Source organism: Coloeus monedula, assembly GCF_965178545.1.
Source record: "Coloeus monedula genome assembly, chromosome: 13".
In the NCBI taxonomy this organism is placed as follows: domain Eukaryota; kingdom Metazoa; phylum Chordata; class Aves; order Passeriformes; family Corvidae; genus Coloeus; species Coloeus monedula.
Window position 1 is genome coordinate 14,103,735 of NC_138793.1, and position 21,610 is coordinate 14,125,344.

Below are 21,610 nucleotides of genomic sequence, written 5' to 3' on the forward strand. Positions count from 1 at the left end.
GGCACGGACAGGGCTGAGTGTCCGGAGAACGGGGTGTGCCGGTGAGGGCAGGCAGGGTGTGATCTCCAGAACGAAAAGAAACGGACTCAAGTTGCATCAGGAGAGGGTTTAATTGGATATTAGGGGAATTTTTTTCATTAAAACGATGGTCAAGCACTGGAAAATGTTGCCCAGGGCAGTGGTGAAGTCACCATCCCTGGATGTGTTCAAAAAGCGTGTGGATGTGTCACTCAGGAACGTGGTTTAGTGGTGGGCTTGGCAGTGCTGGGTTAACGGTTGGTACTCGATGATCTTCGAGGGCTTTTCCGACCTAAATGATCCTGTGATTCCGTGATTTCTACTCCCCAGACCTCCGGCTGTCGCGGTGCCTTCCTGTGTCCCCCCTCCCCTCCGCCCCCCGTTCCTGACGTCCTGAGCGCGGCTGCGGGAACACAATGAGGCCCTGAGGAGCGCGGCTGCTCCGGCTGAGGAAACGGCAGCCGGCTTCCTCCGCAGCCCTGCCCTGGCCCCGCAGCTCCGCACAGCCTGGACACCATGGGCATGTCTGCGGAGGACGAGCGCGCCGCCAGCCCCAGAGGTAACGGGGATGATGCGCCCCGGGGAGCCGGCGAGCGGGGCAGGGAAGGGGATGCTGCTGCTTGCAGTACATTTTGGGGATTCCCCTGCCCTTTGCCTCACCACCCCCTCCACCCCCTGGACCTTTTCCATGTGCCGGGGCTGGTGCCTTGTGTCCTTGCGGGGTGGAAGCCTGGCCGTGCTTCCTGATGGTGATACCTGCGCCGGGGCAGTACTGCTCACCGCACATCTTATCCTCAAAGCTGCTGTCCTCCTCCCTAATACCCTGGTCCCCAAGGCGCCCAGTGACTCCCCAGCAGAGCAGGAGCCCGGCTTGGCACTAGGTGACATCCCCGCGGGGCTGCAGGGAGTGGGTGGGGATGGGATGGGGTAATGATGAAACCAGGCGCTGGGGACCGGACTGGTGTGTGGTAACTGTGCTGGTTCTCAGCCCTCCACTGTGGCCTGGAGCTCTTTGGCATGGCTTCGGACCCTGTGTCAAGGGGGACACAGCTGCGTGGGTGCTTTGGAGAGACCAGGAGCCTCCCATCCTCACCTTAGCCTGGCTCTCCTTCCTGCGAGAGCTGCCATCTCCCCATCCCTCCTGCTGACTCACTGCTGGAGTCTCAACCCTGCTGACAGCTTCCCAAGTGGCATCAGACCCCCTCAGACAACCTAGCATTGTGTTTGGGGGAGCAGCGGGGATGTGCGCTCAGCCTGGGGACAATCTGAGCTGGCAGGCTGAGTTACAGCTCCCCAGGGCAGCCTTCTTGGTGCCACAGCTGCTGTGACAGCCCCAGGCCGTGGTGGTGGCGGCATCTTGGGGGGCCCTTGCAGAAGGACCCCCTCTTGGTGCCATGCTGCCCAGCTTCCCACGTCTGTGTGTGCTTGGAAGTCCACTGGCGGCCAGCTTCCTGCCTCTGGCCTCAGGGGCCCTTCCTGCCCCACTTCGTTGTGCTTACTGACCCCTGGCTGCATCCCCAGATGAGGAGTGGCCGGAAGCAGAGAAGGCTGAGAAGCTGGCGAGAGGAGCTGCTCTGAAATGGGCTTCAGGGGTGTTTTACCGCCCCGAGAAACTGGAGGGGCTCGGGCATTACCGGAGACGAGAGACGCAGAGGAACAGCTCCATCCAGTCCCGGCTGAAGGTGTGTGTTTGCCACAGCCCATCCCATGGACAATTGCAGCCACACCCGCTCCTCAGGCAGGGATCCCAGTCTGGGTTCCCTCGTGCACCATGAATCCCCTTTGTGTCCTCTTTTGGCAAAATCTTTTCCTTTGGCTGGTGCTTGGTGGGTAAAGTGTAATTATTGGGGGGAGAAGATCTGGTAACCCACCCCTCACTCTCTGCCTTACCCCCAGGCAGTGTCTGAAGTGTTAAAAGGAGTCTTCTGTGTCTCTGACCATCCTTCAAAATAAAACACATGGGGGGTTCAGCACATTCCATGTGCAGGACTCAGCGCAGCCCATCACTGCCCTGTCCCAGCACCAAAGGCTGCCTTTCCCCACCGCTGGGAGGAGGCACGGAGCTCCAACCTGTCCCCATCCATGGGTCCCCACAGGGGAAATTCCATCTCTACACATTTGTAAGGGCTGTCCCAGTCCCCCTGCACACCTCCCTCCTCACCCACCTCCCCTTTTGTACGACCCAAGAGATTATTAACCTCAGGACCCAATCTGTCAGAGCACCACAACTTTCCCCTGATAATTTTAGAGATGGTTTCTCCTACCCTGACTCTGGGTGAATTCTCCAGGAGGCAAAGCAACTTGCTTCTGGTGATTCTTGACAGCAGAAGCAGGGAGTTAAATGAGTGGATAGGGCATGGAGACGTGCCAGTGCCACTGCAGGGCTGGAAAGGATGGCACTCCATTTGGGAGGAGGGTTTATATGGCCACTGAGGTCCTTCACGCCTTGGGGGTGCATGGGGGCCTGTGACCCACTGCTCTTTTGCAGAAACAAAGTAATCTTTTAAGAGACATCTGATTACTGCTCACATTGGACCTTGTGGGGCTGGGAGAGTGCCTGCAACACAGACCATGCAGGGCTGGGGCAAACGGTGAGGAGTCCTCCTGCCTTCTGGAACTGCTCCACTGCCCCTCCATCCTTTTCTGCTCCCCAGTCAACTGTCCAGTCCTACCTGGAGGGGGTAAGCACAGGGCTGGAGCAGCTGCGGTCGGCGGCCCAGGAGGTGCAGAGCGTGTGCCAGGATCTGGGGGCTGCACGGTGGGCCCTGCTCGACAGTGCAGACCACTTCCAGGGCCTCCAGCAGATGAGGGAGCTGATGGAGGAGCATGTGCAGCTGGCCTCGGTGGTCCAGGTGCTGCCCCAGATCTTCTCAGGTAAGGCACTGGCCCAGTCCTGGTCAATTTGGGCTGGAAAGCACAGGGGAAAACTTCAGTCCAATCCCGGGCTCTGTGCAGGGCTGGTGATAAAGCCTGAGCAGGTGACTCGGGCTTTGCCAGTTGGGTGGATGGAGATATATTCCTGCTTCCCCAGGGCCTGATCCAATGGTGTTCCCAGAGCCCCAGACCTTTCCCTTCACCATCTCCTTGATAACCTGCATCTATGGCCCTGGTGCAAACCCCCTTCATCTCCACACTCAGTGCTGGCATCTCTCCTCCTTCTCCCACAGTCCACGAGGTTTTTTCCCATATCCTGCAGCTGCTCCATGGGCAGCATCTCTTGGAGGCCCATGTGGAGCTCATGATGGTGGAGCAACTCCGGGATGACATCCTCTGCCAGCTGCACCTCCGTGGGCTCTCCAGTGCCCAAGCAACTGTGCTGTCCTACTTCAGTGGCCTGCAGGAGCTCAATGAGAGCCTGGCCAAGCAGCTGTGGGACATTGTGGGCAGCAGCCTGCAGCTGGTGCGCGAGGACCCCGTTCTCTTTGTCACTGCTGTGAGGATCATCGAGCGGGAGGAGAAGATAGATGATACTCTGCTCTTGGAGGCCACCTTCCTGCCCCCTGGCCGCCCAAAGGGCTGGAGGCAGAAGTTCTACCAGGTCCTCCAGGACACCATCACAGGAGCCCATTTCCATGCTCCCCGCATGGATGCTGAAGGGCCGGGGCTGGCCAGGCACCTGGCAGTGCTGCAGAAGGACATCGTGTCTGAGCTGTGCGTGGTGAAGGACCTGATGGTCCAGTGCGTCCCAGCTCACTACAACATCCTCAGCGTCTGCACTGCCACCTACCACCAGGCCCTCACCAGCCACCTCCAGGAGATCCTGCAGGAGGACCTGGACAAACAGGGACTCTTCCTCATCCTTGAGTGGGCGCTCCGTGTGTACCACAGGTCAGCACCAGCCCCGGCACCAACCAAGCGGGGCATGTTGTGGAGAGCTGGGTTGTTCACCGGCTCAGGGATGGGTTGGGAGAGTGTCTCTGGCTGCCAGGGGATGACCACCAGGAGGGCAGAGGGACAGGTAGGAACTCCTGGAGAACAGGCCTTCCCAGCCCTGCCCCACCTCTGCCCTCCAGCCCAGAGATGATGGGTCACCCTGACCTCCTCCCAGAAGTGGATGTTTCTGCTTTGGGTCCCCTAATGTCCTCTGAGCTTGTGGATCAGACAGAGAGGAGATACGTGATGAAAGTCAAGGTAAGTGAGCAGGATGGGGACCCAGTGACTCCCACTGAGCCAAGCATCTGCTCTGACAGCAGCTGCAGACCATGAGCCTGGGATGAGGCCCAGGACTCGCTGCTGTGCTGTGTTGGGTCTCAAGGGAGGCTGTACTTGGCTCCTTGGGCTGCCTGTGGTGGGTGTCCATCCCACAGGCTAGCGTGTTCGAGTGGATGCAGAGGACCCTGGAGGTGGAGTTCAAGGAATGGTTCAGGGAAGAGGAACCTGAGACAGACCATCAGGGCTTCTTTCAGTCAGCCTTGCCTGCCATTGTCATGCAGGTGGGTCCCCAAGAACATGGGTACAGATGGGGCCACGACCATGCTGAAACCTCCCAAAAAGGAGTCTGTGGCCTGCAGGCTCTCCCTGAATCACCTCCACTCTCCTCTCCTGCTGCAGATGCTGAATGAGAACATTCAGGTGGCTTCCTTGATCACTGACTCTCTGCAGCAGAAGATCTACAACATGGCCTTGGAGGAGCTTGAGGCATTCCTGGGCCGGTCAGTGGAGCCCCTCACATCCCTGTCCACCCTCACAGACCCTGGGCCCATGGCCAAGCATCACAGGCTGGTGGTGGAGATCTGCTGTGGGGTACCCCATGCTCATCCAGGTCACAGAAGGCTCAGCAGTCTGTCTACCCATGCCTTTGGGGGCTTCAGCTCTCAGGGCCTGCTGCCCCACATACTGCTGAGCCCTCCCAAGGGGATCCAGAATCGATCCCACTGTCCCACCCTTCCCAACAACCTGTCACTCTCCAACCTGGTGGCAGGATCCGAAAGGAGCCAAGTGAGCTGGGAGGGTTGTGGGAGGTCCACGTGCCCCCAGGGAGCATCCCAGGGCCAGGTCCCTGTGGTGGGACACCTGGGGCTCTGCCTGCCCGTCACGGCTGCCTCGCTGTGTTGCAGCCTGCGGGAAGCCCTGGTGCAGTGCGGGAAGGAGCACCAGCAGGACCGGGCTGTTCCCAAGTACTACATCTCCTACCTGCTGGCTGTGCTCAACAACAACCTGGCTCTCAGGTACCTGCACCAGCACCTGGTAGCTCTTGTAGCAATACCCACCCCCATCCTCCCTGGGGCCAGTGTTCCCACTATGCTTCCCAGGCTACCTGTACTCTCTCTTCTCTCTCCTAGCAATTCTGTCTCCTCCCTGCACTCCAACACTGCCTGCAGAGAAGTCCCCACATCCCTCCAGGCTGCTCTAGACAGGATGCAGAAGAAAGCCACCCAGCTGCTGCTGGAGGAACTGCTCCTGGACCTGCAGGTATGTTGGTCCAGCACCTGAGCCTGCCAGGGCTGCAAAAAAGCTGAATCCAGCAAGAGCAGCCCTATTGCAACACCCCAGGCTCGAGTTTATTCCTGCTCGGGGTCCCTGCCATGTACTCTGTACCCTGCTATCACCCTGCAGACATCTCTGCCAGCCTGTCCCCCAGACCTCGATAAACCACCCGATGTCTGTCGCCAACAGCACCGCCCTGTATCGCTGGGGCAGATGGCTCATGGCCCCCAAATCACTAGCAGACAGAGACCAGGAGCCACAGCCCACCCCCCCCCCCCGGCTGCCTCACACTCCTTCTTCTGGCTGTTCCATGGCAGAAAACCAGCTGGAGAGCAGCAAAGTCTGTGTGGAGGATACGAATCCATGTGCAACTGCCTGAGTCGTTTCCTGCCAGTGTAGTCAAATTTAGCTTTCCTGGAGTCTGGACCAAAAACCTGAAATAATTAACAACATTACTATTCAGGGCTTGAATGCCATGAAAACAAAGGAAGAGCCAAAGGGTGAAGATCTTGCAGGCAGCAGTGGCCCCAGCAGAGACAGAGGGAGCACGTGCCTGTAAGCAGGAAGACAGGCAAGGACAGCAGGGAGGGAGTAGGAAATCAAAAAACGTTGTTATGTCTACACAAGGGAAGTGATGAGGAGTGGAAATTAAAAATAAAATCACAGCAGGACAGGCCAAAAGCAAGTGTGTGAGAAGCAGCTTGCTGCCCACACCTCAGGTGTGCATCAGGACCCAGATAAAGCCCCAAAATGAGGCTCTCAGGGTGTCAGGGAGGGACGGGCCCCAGTGTTTCCGTAAATTCCTAACCTAAACCACTCTTCCGTGTTTACACTGAGTTTTGGCTGGCAGCAGGGGCTTGGGGGCTTTGCAAGGCAAAGTGTCCGTGCTGGCAGGCAGCAGCTGTGGGTGTCGTGCTGCCCTGAGCTGGCAGCTGTGCGATGATGCCGGGCACAGACACTGCTCCTCTGCTCCCTGCAGCCCCTCTACCTGCAGCTGCCTTCCCGCAAGTGGCTCTCCGGGTCCCAGCTCGTCGGCAGCATGTGTGAAGTGATTGACAAGTATGCAAAGGACTTCTCCCGCGTCAGGAAACCCGTGTGCACGGTACCTCCTTTGAACGGCTGCTTGTCTGAGGGACAGGGAGGCTGGGCAGCTGGGGGCCGTGCTGGGGTGCAGGATGCCAGGAATGCTGGAGAGCCCCGTCCCATGTCCTCTGGAGCAGTCCAGAGAGCACCGCCACACGGAGGTGTTCAGGGCTTCCCCCAAATCCAGCTGTTTCTCTGTCCCTTCGTTCAGGAGGCTTCCCGGCAGGTTGCTCCCATGGCTTGGAGTTGTGTCCAGTCCTGCTCCCCTCTGCCTTTCCCTGGGTAGCGGGGTTCTGACACCCAGGCAATGCCAGCGCTAACAACTGTCCCCTCCCAGCTCCTGCTGGCGGAGACCGAGCTCCTGGTGGCGAGCCAGTACCTGCGGGCACTCCTGCAGAGGAAGATGGTGTGCAAGAGCCGGGAGGAGCGGGGCCAGCTGTGCCAGCGCCTGCTGCAGGACGCCACGCAGCTCCGGGAGCTCTTCCGTGGCCTGGTGAGAGGGGCCTGGGTGCGCCACGGGAAGGGAGCATCGCCTCACCCTCCTGCTCCCCTCCAGCCCACAGCCCACGAGCAAATGGGGCTGTTACATACACCTGGGTGGTTGTAAGGCCAATATGGGAAGAACTGGCTGGATTAGGGACTCTGGGGACCATCACCCTGCCCAGCAGCCCCTGATGGGTGGGACACGCTGAGTGGGAAGACACCAGCTGCAGGGGATCAGGTGCCCACGTGGGCACTGCAGATGCAGCTGTGTCTCACCAGCCACCGCAGTGACCTCCTCTGGGTCTCACACCTGGCTGCTTTCCCTCCCAGGGCCTGGACCGGAGCCAGCAGAGCCTGGAGGCTGTTTTTGCCCTTCGAGAGCTGATCAGCCTCAAAGACCCAGCTCTACTCAGCCTGGAGGTGGTGGGCTTCATCACCAAGTACCCTGACGTCAGGTAAGGCCCCTCTCTGCAGGAGGGGCTGGTGTGAGTCTCCCCTGGAGAGCCAGTCTTGGGCTGCACCCTGTGAGGTGATACAGCAGAGCAGGCAGAAACCTGAGCCTTTACCCACTTCTCCCTGAGATTTCATTTTCCCATGCTCCAGATTTGAGGGGTTCTTGAAAAGTCCCAGTGGCAAAGGTGTAAAGAAAAAAGCAGTTCTGCTGTGGCATACACACATCTATGTTTGGTGGCCAAACAAACCGTAAAAAGTGAGAAAACACCAATGGAAACATCAAAACCAAATTCCAAAGTTTTTGGGGACTGTTTTCAAGAAAATGCTACTTTGCCTGGTGCAAAGTACCAGTTTTTCCCTGGCCTTGGCTTCTCTGGATGGGGGGAGGTTTGCAGGACACAAGCAGTGCCCAGGCTCACCTCTGGCTCTCTGCCCAGCGATGAGCACATCTCCACCTTGCTGGATATCCGCGGTGACGTCTCCAAGGAAGTGCGGCACGTGGTGCTGGAAATGATGGCTCAGCACCCCCAGGTCCTGCCCGAGGGCTACCGGCCCATCTTCAGCACCATCCTGGTCCCTGTGCCAGAGCTGCCCCTCTGCCTTCGCAAGGGCAAGTGTGCCTGACCCTGCCTGGCACTGGTGCCCCGCTGGTCCCAGGGAGGGGCCGTGTGGGGCAGCTCTGTGGCTGTACGTGGTGAGAATGGAGGTGACACACGGCATCCCCTACACACAGCACCTTGTCCTGTGTTGGGGATGGTCTGGATAAAGGCCATCCTCCCCCAATCTTGCCCCATGAGAAGACTGTTCCCTGCAAGCACCAGTCCTGGGATACCTGGACTGGGGGAAATCCAACCTGTAGTTATTTTGCTGGCCTGCTGGGACAGTGACTGAGGGCTACTCAGGCCTGGCCCATTGCCTGCAGGAGAAAGAAGAGTTGCAGAATGGACAGGAACCTGCAGCTGGGGCAAATTCATGTCTCCATGGGCTGCAGGGATGTTTGGGTTTCTCCAAGTCTCCAGACAGCCCCCTGAGCCAGTGTGTCCTGGCTGTGCAGGCTGTTACCATTCCAACTCCGAGGCAGACTGGAGCCTTGCTGCGACCAGGCTGGCAGGAGGGTTTCAGCCATGAGAGGTCCTCTGGGCTCAGCCTAAGGTTGGGTGTTGCTGCTCCACCGGGCTGGGCCCTGCATGGCTGGTGGGGAGCAGCTGAGCCAGCTCATCGTGGCTCACAGATGTGGAGGAGAAGGGCACAAGGTGGTGTCCCCACCCTGGACAGTGCCATCAGCCCTATCCCTGCTGGCACAAAGGGACTGCTCTGAGTTCCTGCTGACCTGACAGACTCCTGGCTCTTGCTTGTTTGCCAGCATGCAAGACAAGACTGGAGCTGGAGGCTCTCAAGCTGCATGGAGAGCATGGTTGTGCCTGGTGTGTTGTCCTGCTCCAAGGTTCCTCTGTGATGGGCAGCACCACCCTGAGCACTGGCTCTCCCTCCATCCTCTGCTGCTGCCTGGCCTTTGGTCATGTCCTCCCAGGTGCCGTATGAAGATCAGGAGCAGTCTGTGTCTCTGCCTACACCCTTGTGCCCAGCCCCTGCAGTGGCCTGGGAGACCTCCATGCTCTGCCACGCTTCCCGCCCTGGGATGGGCCACATCCCGCTGTCCTTGCATGGTACCACTGCTGGAAATAAAGGCCTGAGTTCTGCACTCGCTCCCCAGTGTCCAGGCTCTGCTCCCTGGAGGGTTGGGGCAGGGATCAGGGTATGTGGGTGGCACAGAGAGGGAGGGATCCATCCCCATGTTCAGCATCACCCCAGAGCTGGCTCCCTGCACCCTGTGCCAGCCCAGGAAATCACCCAGGACACGGGGGATGATGCAGACACTACATACCCATGTCCAGGACAGAGGGGGCTGAATGCTCCCCAGACCTGGGGGAGGGTCGGGTGGCTGCAGTGCTCAGTGAAGGGCTCAACCTCAGCCTGGGGAGGGGCCCACTGTCCTCCCTGGGGCTCATGGTGTGCTTGCCCAGCTGGCCACAGCTCCCACCTGCCTGGGAAGATGTCTGCCCTCCCCACCTGCCCCCCTGGCTCCGGGACTTGTTCACCCGCACCAGGGACATGGTTCAAAGGGTGGCCCTGAGCCCTGGGAACATCCAGCTGGGACCAGTGCTGCTCCAGGCCAGGACTTCATGGCCATGTGGAAAAACAGCTCTAGTGCCAACAGATCTGAAACAAGTCTGAGCATGGGATGACCTCCCACCCCAGGCACTTCTGTCCATCCCAGCATGTCCAGCCCCACTGCTACCCCAGCTGTGTGCCCACAACCAGCCCCCTGTGCCCTCCATCACAGCCCTGTGGTGCTCTCCCGCTCCAGCTCCACAGGCTGCAGAACTAACACAACTTGTGACAGCAAAAGCCCAAGCCCCCCAGGTGTCTTTTGACAGTACCTTCCCACGTCCGTGTTTGTGCCAGGCTTGGCCCCTCACTGCTGCCCACAGCTGGCACAAGGCCACTGGGGGACCTTAGCCTGGCCAGCTATGAGCCACATGGCTCCCTGGCTGCTATAAAGCTCGTGGTCCCCAAGGGTTCAGCCTGTCTCCTTTCAAGATGGTGTTCCTGTGGGTAGTTGCCTGCCTGGCCCTTGCCAGCGCCGTCTCAGGTAAATGCTGCCCATGGGTGTGGGAAGGTCCTCAGGGTGCAGCAGGATGCTGGACAGGGTGACACAGAGCCACCCACACCAGCACAGTCCCCAGATATGAGTCCTGAGCTTTTGGGTCACCCTTATGCCCCTGTGCCTCTCCTGCAGGCTGCGGGGTGCCCGCCGTCAGTCCCTCGGTGGCCTACAGCGAGAGGATTGTCAACGGGCAGAACGCTGTACCCGGCTCATGGCCCTGGCAGGTGTCCCTGCAGGTACAGCACTGTCCCGCTCCCTGGGCACTGCCCTAAGCACCGTGCTGGCATGGCACAGCCACAGTTGGGCACCAGGAGGACCTCTGCCTGTCCCCAGCTTGGGGGTGCTCAGGCCACCCAGCTCCTCTTCTCTCTTCCTTCCCCAGACCCGCACAGGATCCCACTTCTGCGGCGGCTCCTTGATCAGCCAGTACTGGGTCGTCACAGCTGCTCACTGCAATTTCAAGTAAGGAGCAGTGCCTGGTCAGCCCACGCTGGTGCCACTGGCAGGGGCTCAGAGCATGTTGGGCATCTCTGGGTGGCACTTGGGTCAGCCCCAAAGGTCTGAGCAACCCAGGGCTTCCTCCCCAGTTGTCCCCATGGTGGCTTCCCTTGGGTTCCTCATGCCCGGGGCTGCCCCCAGTGCTGCTCCCACCCAGGGTGCTGGCTGGACACATGCCCCTGACTCTCTCTTACCTCTTGCAGCCCAAATGCCCACGTTGTCGTCCTCGGGGAATATAGCCTTGCTTCCAATGCCGAGGCCGTTCAAGTGAAGACTGTGTCCAGGGTGAGCCAGGCAGATGCGGTCCTGGGTTGGGGCTGCAGCTCTGCACTGCAGCTGCTCCCACAGGGCAGGGATGAAGAGCTGTGGTGTTTCTCTCTCTGCAGGCCATCACCAACCCCGGCTGGAACCCCAACACCATGAACAATGACATCACCCTGCTGAGGCTGTCCACGCCCGCCCAGCTGGGATCCCGTGTGTCCACCATCTGCCTGGCCCCTGCCAACCTGGTTCTGCCCACCAATGCCTGGGCTGTCACCACCGGCTGGGGACGCACCAACCCCAACTGTACGTAAGCTGCAGCTTCAAGGACGGCTGTGTAGTTGCTGTTCTTCCTGGGGGTTCTGAGGGTCCAGGGGTGCCTGTGGGGGTGACATCTCCTGTAAGTGTGGGAAGGGTGGAGCTGGGCAGTGGAGTAACCCTGTCTGAACGTGTACCAATGTGCAGATGGGGGTGAGTGTGTGTGTAACCCAGGGATGACTGTGCACAGGCACAAGCCTGCCCTTTCCCAGGGCAGCCTGCACGAGGTGATCCCAGGGAAGAAGGGGTTTGTTGGCACAGAGGAGGAAGACACTTTGTATGGCAGCACCCATGTGTTCAGGAGCACCCGTGGAAGCTTGCCCAGGGCACCTGTGTGCTCTCCAGGAGACCCACAGACACCGAGATGATCTAACGGTGCTTCTTTCCCCTAGCCCAAGCCCTGGCAACAGTCCTGCAGCAGGTGACCGTGCCCCTGATCTCCCAGAGCCAGTGCATGCAGTACTGGGGCAACCGCATCACCAGTGCCATGATCTGCGCTGGTGGGGCTGGTGCCTCCTCCTGCCAGGTAAGGAGCTGAGCTCCTGCTGCACAGGGTGGGTGGAGGAGGAAAAGGATATGCGGGATCTTGCTGAGCTCCCATTGCATCACAGGGAGGGTGGAGGAGCAGGGTACATGGGGTCTTGCACTTACGGAGCCAGATATTTAAACTACAGCACCTGGCTGTGCACAGGGGACCAGGTGGCAGGGACCAGTTTGGAGCATGTGCCAGGAGTGCTAAGCAGGAATCTTCTCTGCAGGGTGATTCTGGCGGACCTCTGGTATACCAGAGTGGGAATGGCTGGATGTTGATTGGCATCGTCTCCTGGGGAAACGCCAACTGCAACACCAACACGCCGGCCATGTACACTCGTGTCAGCCAGTTCCGTAACTGGATCAACACCATCGTTGCTCAGGGCTAAAGGTGCTGCCAGCGTGATCCCTTCACTGGGATTAATAAAGCATCAGCATTTGCTTGTGCCAAGCACTGCCTCTGGCTCCTTTCTTCTTGTGATGCAGAGCAGGGTGGAAGGCACATGGACAAGCCTGGGGCACCCCGTGCTTCTCTCCTGAACGCCAGCACTTCCCAGAGCTGGAGCTTGGTGCCCAGCTGGGACCCAGGGGGAACTGCAAAACCAGGACAGCATGCTCAGGCAGAGAGGGAGCAGGGCTGGCTGTGGTTCAAGGGCTGCTTAGGGGGTCTTCAAGTACACCCTGGCACCAACCCAGAGACCAGGCAGGGCTGAAGGTTGGGAGAATGGTCCTCCCACTGACTCAGGTGTGAAGTGCCACCAGGGAAGGGACTGTGGAGCTGCAGCTCAGTATCAGAAAGCACTGCTCAGCTTGCTGTGCAGGGTGGGTGCTGGTGGGTGTACAGGATTCTGAAAGATCTCTGCCTGCAGTTTAAAGCCATGACTTGTGTAGCAGCTGGGAACACAGAGCTGAAAGGGAGAAGTGCCACGGGCAGCTCCAGCTCCTGGGGAAGGTGGAAGGGGATGGCTGCCTCACACCTGCAGATCTGCCAGGTAGCAGCAGGAAACTGAAGGCCACTGCAAAGGAAAATTTGAAGCTGAAAACAAGGCCAGGTGACAGGCTTTCACTCAAGTGGGTTCTTGAGACAATAGCTGGTGAAAAAAAAGTCTTGTGTGACATGGGAGTAGCAAGACACATGTTCAAGGAATTACAACCCAGTTCCCAGCAGCTCAAAATAGAGCTGGTGATGACACACCGTTAAGAGAGGCAGGATCAGACTGTCCCAACATGAGGTGTGGGGTTTATTTTTCCTTAACAGTGATGTGAAGGTGATATAACACCTTTGCTGTGTGAATCACAGCCCCGAAAATGTAATTACTCTATTAAGCAGAGAGTGTGACACTACACAGGGACACGCTGACGGGAAGGAGTATGGAACATCAATGGAGGGCAAACACAAATAGTCTGGCCCATATGATTGAGTCAAATAAAAAAAATGTGCTCAAGTAAAGCCTATGGCTAACAAACTTTAGTTTGGTTGGGTAAGATTTAGTTTCATTTAGTGGTCTGCTCTGCAGGGAGCATCTAACTGACCTTAAAGGTGAACATCAGAGATGTGGGGATGGGCCATGCAGGCAGAGAGAACTGGTGGCTACAGAGAGCATCAAACAGGAATGACCAACTGCAGCACTGTGGGTCATCTGGTCTGTGTGCCCAGGTCCCTGTCAGCTCTGCCACCACTGGGACGGGGTCCCCTGGCCCTGGAAAATCCTGGAGAGGAGGCGGCTCAAGAGGGGTGTGCGCTGTTCACTTGATATTACAAGTTTTCCAGTTGGTCCATAAAAGCTGCTCAAACTGGAGAGGTGATGAGTGACTGTGGACAAACCAGAGCATTTCTCTGGCCCAGTCTTCTACCTTGCAGCCAAAGAAAAATGAACAGAATGTCGCAAAGTGCCTGTTCAGCCTCCCAACCCTGTCTTCCAGCAACAGGCTGAATGCCTACCTGATTCAGAGCATCAGGACATCCCAGCCTTGCACGAGGTCTCCCTTGGGCAGCTCCTGGCCTGGCAGCTGCGTTAAAGGAACCAGCAAACCCTTTGATGGGCACTTTGGTACCTCTTGCTGTGATCCAAGAATGTAACAGAGGGGCAAGCAGCTCCTAGCTCTCCATGTACTTACTGACCATCACTCCCAGCCTAGAAATCATTGCCTTCCAGCAGCCAGCCCACAGGTGGTCCATGAGGCAGAAGTAAGGACAGCAGAGCCATGGGGTACACAGAATACATGGACATGTTTTAGCAGACCGAGTACACCAAATAAATAATTCTGTACACTCTAACTTGAACATTACAGACTAATTACAATAGGTCCAACCTCATCCGACAGGACAGTCCTTAGAGCCAAGCCAAGACTCGAAAGGCAAGGCACGGAATGGGACAGTTCTCAAGGCAGTTCTGTGAGGAGACCAACTGGATGAGACCGGAGTCGCTTCCAAACTGTTCCAACCCAGCACCGGAAACTGGGCAACCAAAAATAACATCAAGTGCCGGAAGATCTCCGATCCCAAGAGCTTCCCGGGAGGTGTCTTTCCGTAGTGAAAGGCAACAGGAAAACTAATGGCATCTGGGAGTCTGCGCAGGAGCTGCGGGTTTGTAGCACACCTTGCAGGGGCCGTGGGTCTGCTCCACGGATCCATTCCCCATTCAGCAGACAAACAGTGCAACGATGCCTGCAACAGCAGCCAGAGCTCGCTCGTCACACACGAGGGAACTACAGTATCACCAGGCGGGGGGGGACAGTGGGACAAGGGACAATTGTCACCAGGCAGAGCTCCCACTGCCCTTGGCACACCGAGGGCAGAAGGCATCAAGCTCCACGATGCCGTTGCCACCATACATCCCTGGTGTTCACATTTATTTCTTTGGGAAGTTTCCTGCACAGTAAGGCACAGTTGACATGCAGGCACCCGCCTCGGAGCGCTGCACTCTTAATGCAGGGTGAAAGTGGAGACTGAGTGGTCAAAAAAAGCACCAAAACCCTCCCAAGAGTGGTGAAGGCAACTTGGGGTGGGGTACACACATGGAGTGGTACAGGCACTTTGTGACATTCTCCAGGAGAAAGCTGAGTGAGTGAGAGGTCTGGACACAACCATCCTCCCTGCAAATTCTAGAGCTCACACTGGTGCCAAAGAAGCCAATGTCTGTGTTGCTTTGCATCATTCAGAAAACTAAATTAGGGCAAACAATTGAGATTTTAATTTATCCCACCTCAAATCCTCCAAATCTCTAGTATAATTACTTAAAATAACATAGCCCCACACAGCCTAATCAGAAGCCTGTAACAGCCACAGAGCAGTTGCCCTACCTGGTATAAGACTGAGCTGAGCCTGCACTGCAGGTCCTCAAAGGCACATACAGAAGCTCTTACCTTGCCCCAGGACTCACCACAGCTCCTGCAAGCCAAACCCAGAGATGCTGCCCAGCAGCCAAGTGAACCATCATTCCCATTCCAGTTTGTGCATCAGGCAAAAGTTGATTCTCTCAGTACTGCAGCCAAACATCCGGGTAGAAAACAGGATTGAGAAATGGAGCAGGGCCTAAGAAATAGTGTAAATTACCAGAACAGAAAATATGTGACCCAAAAGAGGCAAGTACCCAGATTCCAAAGAAGAGTGTGAGGGTTTATCACATCCAGAACAAACATGTGAAGCAGGCCCTACACTGCAGCTGGTTTCCTCATCATCACCAAAGCCAGCAGGTCTGAGCCCTCTTGCCTGGGCTTAAGCTCCTCACAAGGCTCTCAAGCTTTCCTTCACATACAGCTGTGTGCTTCCAAGAACAACACAGAGTAGGAACCAGTAGGAGCATCTGGATGCTATCACAATTGCAGTGTTAAATAGCACAGACTTCTTCAGGATTGAAGGAAGGGTGGTTTCTACCCCCGCTGGGTTGATCTGTTAAGATTTTTAGAAGTTTGAGTGAGAAGTAAATCAAACGTGGACTGGTAGCTGTTGTTTTAGGAAAATACACTACGCACTCAAAAATCTGGATGCAAATCTTTAGACCCCCTAACACAATTTCTGGCAGACTTTTTCACATTTATTTCCAATAAACCTCAACAAAAATAATAAAAATCAAGGAATCAACACACCACATTCTTCGAAGCTGCAATTCTCTCCCCCAAGAGAGCAGCCGAACTCCCAGGACAAAAGGATGGGATTGTTTTACACAGTACTGCTAAGTTCCAAAAGACAGACAACCCTAATTCCCTTTACTCTTCGAAGAGCATCTCACCCAGAACCAGTGGGGACACAGTGAGGAGAGGGCTGTGCTTGGGCAAGGACACACCACGATTTGCCACTAGATGTCATTCCAACTCCACTTCCACTGCATGAACCAAAGCAGGCAGAACGATCAGATCTGTGCTCCAGCTAATACACAGACTACCCTCGGTGGTAGTCTGGAACAGGCAGTTGTTAGCTTTTCTCACAGCACATTCAGGACCACAGGAAGGTTTCCAAAAAACCGTCTGCGAGCCAAGTTAAGAACCATCACTAAGAGTAAAAGAAGGACATTAAAAGAATTAAATGAAAGAGCAGAAAAAAACATTTCAGAGAGATTTTAGTTTCTAAAATCCCCAAAAAAGGCACTCCTGAAAAGTGTAAACTCCTGAGACTTAAGACCAACTGAGCACTGAGCTGCTCCTGTGGAATGAAGACAGATGATCAAGGTAATTCACAGTGAAGAGCTTCTTAGAGGACAGATTGAAGGCACCTGGACTATGGCTCAGAATTACACCACTTTGCCTGTCCCCCTCCGCACCAGACCCAGCTGAAAACGTGTCCCAATTGCAAGAATAAAAGCACCTGAGGAATTGTTCTTAAGCTGGACCTCCCAACGTGGCATTTGGAACATCACAGTTTTCCAGACTCAGTGAAAGATTGATCACTGAGGACTCCAGGGTCACTTGGACAGAGCTCTGCACATCTCCCCTCTGCCCACACATGTTATTGTCTGGCTGCAAAGCTCCTACAAATACTGGATTTAGAAAAAGAAGAGGGAGTGAGCCAAGAGTGTTAAAATTGAACGATGGAAGGAAAGCCTGTAAAATATTTTCCCAAGTTTACACTGATTTTTCCATGCAAACAAGAAAATGTTGCATTTGTGAAAAGAATTAAGAGTTCTTTTTTTAGAAAATCCAAAGCTCTTTATGGGATGGCCTTGGTCCTCTTCCTGCAATTCCCAAGCAGCAGAATTGCCCGAGGACCACAGACACCTCGATACCATGGAGAGGCAGGTTGCAGCTATCCAGTATTGCTCATGTATGGGATGGATCCTCCCTTTTGCCAATTCACCCCCAGTCACAGAGCATCACCACCAAAACCTGACACTGTCAAGACCCTACACAGCAACATCCCGCTTCCCAAAACATATTCCAGCCCAAAGTAACCACAAACGATCGCTCTGAACTTTTCCTGGTGAAAAACCAGTTGTGGAAAAGATCAGTGAAGCAAAAATTGTCACAGATGAGGAGATTCTTGTTCTGCTTTGTGAAGGTAGAGAAACAAGCCTGGTTAGCCCAGAGCTTTATGTATCCCTCATCCCACAAGAGAAAGATGAAGGAACAGCATGAGCAGACATCTGCACGATGCCTGTGCATTTTGATGGTCTAGTGGTTAAGGGGAAGGGTTTCAGTTCTAGACGTCTTGGCTCAGTTCATCAGTTTGACCCCCTCACACAGGCAAAACCCCTGTTTTATGGATAAACATGCAGGATAATCTGGGGAGGGCCATGGGAGCAGCCAGGAGGTAAAAGCAATCAGTGCCTGGAGTGATGCCCCAAACATACCAAAGACTCTTCAAGTAATGGCTCAGAACCAGAAGTGCCCCGAGGGAGCCTCCTGCCACCACCTGACCTGCAGAGCCCCCACTGTCCAGCTGATACTGGTCTTAGAGGGGCTCCTGCTTTTGGAGAGCTATTTGCAGTGACACTGAGCTGTTTATGAAGCAAAATGTGGCAAACTGCCTGCTTTGTCAGAAATCACATCTAGTTTATAGTTCATGGTAAGAAACTAGGGAAAACAAGGTGAGGAGGTAAAAGATGCCAAAAACATTTTTGTTTGCAGTCCACAGAGTTGAAAAAAAAAACAATTCTGGGGAATTCTGCAGTATCTGTTAATGCTGATGGAAGAAAGACTGTGTGTGACATGATAGGATGGTTGCTCAGAGAAAGGGCAGCCTGCAAAGGATGCGAAGTTCTCAAAATAACATGCAAAACCACACAAAGGATTTCAAATTCATCCCTACTACACACAGTGGCTCTCCTCAAGTTTCTTCTGCTGTATTCCCCACCACATGCTTGGGCACACCAGGCTGGTTACACGTATTTACAGCCCATCCCACCTTTGAGGTGGGAAGCACACCCCCAGAAATCCCCCCTTTTTTTTGCCTTAGCACAAAAAACTCAAATCTTCTCCCACTAAAGCTGCTTTGCTGTTTGCTGACCAGGAGTGACTGTGGCCAGTACAGTGAGAGCTCCCTGGAGATGTGACTGACCACTTCAGCCCTGCTGACACTGAAACACAGTGGCACAAGCATCGATCCTGGGAAAAGGCCAAGCTCACCAGCCCCTTGAGCTTGGACTGCCTGCACCTCCAGCCCAGAGCCAAGCAAGCCCTTCCCAAGTGCACAGCACGAAGCAAATTGTGTGGCTTCATGAGAAAAGTTTTAAATCCCAGTATTTTCCCTCACTGCTGATCTTGTCTCTGCTACCACGAGAAGTCAAATCTGTCTTATGCCTGTGCCATCAGCCCCACTTTGCTGCTCTAACTAGTTGGGAAGATATCTCAGCAGGCTTGCACAAAGCTCAGCTCTGCATCCCCCACCTCCACTGAGAGTCCTCGTAAGAGGCCCCCTCATCACCCACAGAGCATGAGGACACCTGAAAGGCAGCTTTTTCCTGGTAAACTTAAGTCACCCCTCACAGCTCTAGGGCATTTGTGCAATGTCTCCAGGGTATTGTCACTGTTGACACTCCCAGACTGGGCTTCCACTAGTGATGCTATGGAGCCATTTGTGGCCATCCCAACAGCTCCTACCACCACTGTCCCAAAGCAGGGATGGTACTGCTGGGGCAGCACAAGCACACAAAGCAGGGGAGCCCTGTCAAACCTGCAGGCAGGGAGCAGCCTGGAACCACCAAAGTTCTGGTGCAGTGACATGGTTGGTAATGCTGTGCTTACAGTGATTATAGCCCAATTCAGCTCTGGGGTGCGCAGCACATCCCTAAAAATTCCCTCTTTTTTTTCCCCTTAGCACAAAAAAACTCAACCTTCTCAATCTTCTTTTGAAGGGTGCAAGGTGTGTAACAGGTCACAGACACAACAGGGCCACAAGAACAATGAATCCTGGATGACAGGCACTGGTCTTGCTGCAAACAGGGAAAGGACAATTCCAGGGGTAAACCTTGATGTCATCAGGCAAGTGAGCCCTTGACGTCATCAGGAGGATGGCAGCCCTTGGGGGAAACCTCGCAGCTTCCCAGCCCTCATGGAAAACTGCTGTCTGGCATCTCTTTGGTGAGGAGCTGGTGGGCAGCACACCAGTGAGTCAGAGCTGTCTCACTTCTAACTGCACATGACTCATTCCAGCTTCGCTGCAAAGGCACCACGGAGTCTGACTAAACCAGCTCAAAATCTGTGTATACATAATTTTAAAATACATATACACCCCCACACGTGTATGTGCACACACGGACGTGCATGCACAGACACACCAAGTGATTTCTTCTTTTTTCCTTACGCAAGTGAAAGAAACTAAACGGTCTGGAATTAATAAATAACTATGAACAACCGAGCTCCTGGGCTACAGAAAGAGCTCTTCTCCCCACGTGGCTCCTTAATTCGTGCATTCCTTGAGGCTCCGAGCTGTGCTCCGAGCCCACAAGGACTCCCCCGTCTCTGGCGCGAGACCCCGTGGCAGGGTGGGACGGCCACCACAAGGTTCCCTTTCCTCCGCACAGGGGGGACACCTCCTCATGGATGGGGGGAATGCCTGGAGGGAGGGAGGAACCTGGCTGTTCCTCACTGAGTGTGTGCACACCTCCAGCGCAGAGGAGACTTCTGGCAGGGCGGGCGGCGGGTGCCAGCGCGGAGCTCAGCCCGTGTACTGCTGCTGGTAGCGCAGGTTGAGCTCCCGCAGCTCCCGCTCCCGCACGCGCCGCGACTTGTTGGATTTGGTGGAGCGGCTGGAGCGGGTGGACTGCGCTGACTTGGTGCTCTGGCAGCGGGAGGATGCCCTCTTGAGAAGGTTTTGCGAGATGGAACGGTGCAGGTTCTTCATGGAGGAGGAGGCTGCCATGCTGACCACCCATGGGTGCTTCAGGGCCTGAAGGGCCGTCATCCTGTCACTGGGGTCCACCGTGAGCAGACGGTCGATGAAATCCTTGGCCAGGTTGGACACACTGGGCCAGGGCTGAAACACAAAAGAGGTGATTGGAATGAAACATCCCAACACAGCTTTGCTGATTAATTAATTAATTCCTCCCATGTCTGCAAGGTGCTTTGGGGCATTCTGTCGCTCCCCTTCTCTCTTTTATACTCAAATGTTCCAAGCTGTAACCAACAGTATCTGCCCAAGGAGAATGGGACACAACTACTTCACGTTAGGGGAAGAGGCTGAATTAGTGGAAAATATCTGTAGGTACATAGGTGCAGAGTAGATCCCTCCAGCAGCCGGGGTCAGGCACTCAGTAGCTGACCCTCTATCCCAGTACTCCTAGATGCCACAAGCCTGCAGACACTTATACACCCCTGTGCACACACTCAAGGGTCTCAGTCAACCCCCAGACTCAACCATCTCTCCAGCAGTGGCTGGGACTTCCCCGGTCCATCTGCTCACCAGATCCTCCTGGAGTCTAGTCCTTGTCCTTAGAGACACACATGCAGACACCCCCAGCCTCCAGGCCCTTTCCCCCTTGTCCAGCTCCATGTTCACCAGCATTCACACACTCGGTCACACACCCACCCACACACCTGTGCTTGCTCCAGTTGCTGCACCATGACATACACACAGGCTCCCAGACCTATGTCCTGCTCCAGCTGTTGGTCCTTCCTGCCTCATCTTCTCACATCACCTTCCAAAATCCTACAACTGTTACCAGAAGCACAGTAACTGTACCCCATTGAAGACCCTCCCCTGTCCAAGTGCTTTCTATCCAACAAAGCCACTACTGCAGGAACAGGAGCCCTATCACTCACAGAGGATGGATTCTGACACCAGACCCACAGGGCTCTTCTGACTCTTCATCTTAAGGCACACATCTAGGGAGCAAGCACTGACCCCTGCACTGATCCTGGAACCAAAACTAGGGAGAATGTTCTGCTGTGGAACTTGGTCTCACTCTCACATGGAAATTTAGATGTCACTACTGGTCAGCCCTGGAACAGCAGCTCAGCCCAGCTGGGAACAACCCCATAAAATGTTCTAAATATGTAGAAATGTTAGATATAATAAATTTTCAATAATGTTTACCATGGAAAGAGGAAGGAATTAATTTTACAATATGCTAGTTTTAAAGAAACAAGCCCAAAGTAATTAATTAGTCCTATAAAAAATATCCTCCCAGGACACCCAAGAATGGCCATAACAATTTATGAGCCAAACACCTACAGCCACAAATGTTGAATTGTTTCATTTCTGTCAAAATACTGTATTTGCTCTAAGGTGGGAAGTGAGAACATTTCCTTCAGCATGAGGTGAAGGCTGGGTTGTGGACAAAATGTGACAAAATCTACTGTAAGGGTAGAGGGGAGGAGGCAGCATGGGCAGCAGAAAACCCCAAGTGGTGAATGGAGCCAGGTAAGAGCAGTTTTCTGCAATCACTGGGTATTTTGTGGGTCTCACCCATCCTGAAACCACCAATACTCAATTTT

General features: G+C 55.1%; 3 protein-coding genes across 3 annotated transcripts in view; 2 read left to right on the forward strand and 1 right to left on the reverse strand.

Annotated features, from left to right (window-relative positions):
- Positions 1 to 515: 515 nt before the first annotated feature.
- On the forward strand, positions 516 to 8,088 carry EXOC3L1 (exocyst complex component 3 like 1; the record flags this gene model as incomplete). The annotated part of the gene is made up of 13 exons (XM_082289821.1): positions 516 to 577; positions 1,540 to 1,700; positions 2,673 to 2,892; positions 3,186 to 3,846; positions 4,032 to 4,149; positions 4,326 to 4,451; positions 4,570 to 4,670; positions 5,076 to 5,186; positions 5,301 to 5,430; positions 6,425 to 6,547; positions 6,866 to 7,021; positions 7,342 to 7,466; positions 7,902 to 8,088. Exons 1-13 carry the CDS (start codon positions 535 to 537, stop codon positions 8,086 to 8,088), a joined length of 2,262 nt encoding a protein of 753 aa, XP_082145947.1. The 5' UTR covers positions 516 to 534.
- Positions 8,089 to 10,065: 1,977 nt separating this feature from the next.
- CTRL (chymotrypsin like) lies at positions 10,066 to 12,129 on the forward strand (the record flags this gene model as incomplete). Its single annotated transcript, XM_082290351.1, has 7 exons — positions 10,066 to 10,117; positions 10,265 to 10,368; positions 10,515 to 10,594; positions 10,834 to 10,915; positions 11,017 to 11,197; positions 11,602 to 11,735; positions 11,968 to 12,129. 7 exons carry the CDS (start codon positions 10,066 to 10,068, stop codon positions 12,127 to 12,129), a joined length of 795 nt encoding a protein of 264 aa, XP_082146477.1.
- A 1,902-nt stretch (positions 12,130 to 14,031) lies between these two features.
- PSKH1 (protein serine kinase H1) overlaps positions 14,032 to 21,610 on the reverse strand; it is a 31,035-nt gene continuing 23,456 nt past the window's right edge. Inside the window, exon 4 of the mRNA XM_082290046.1 lies at positions 14,032 to 20,150. Within this exon, the coding sequence (XP_082146172.1) occupies positions 19,833 to 20,150 (318 nt within the window). The 3' untranslated portion in view covers positions 14,032 to 19,832. The remainder of the gene's footprint in view (positions 20,151 to 21,610) is intronic.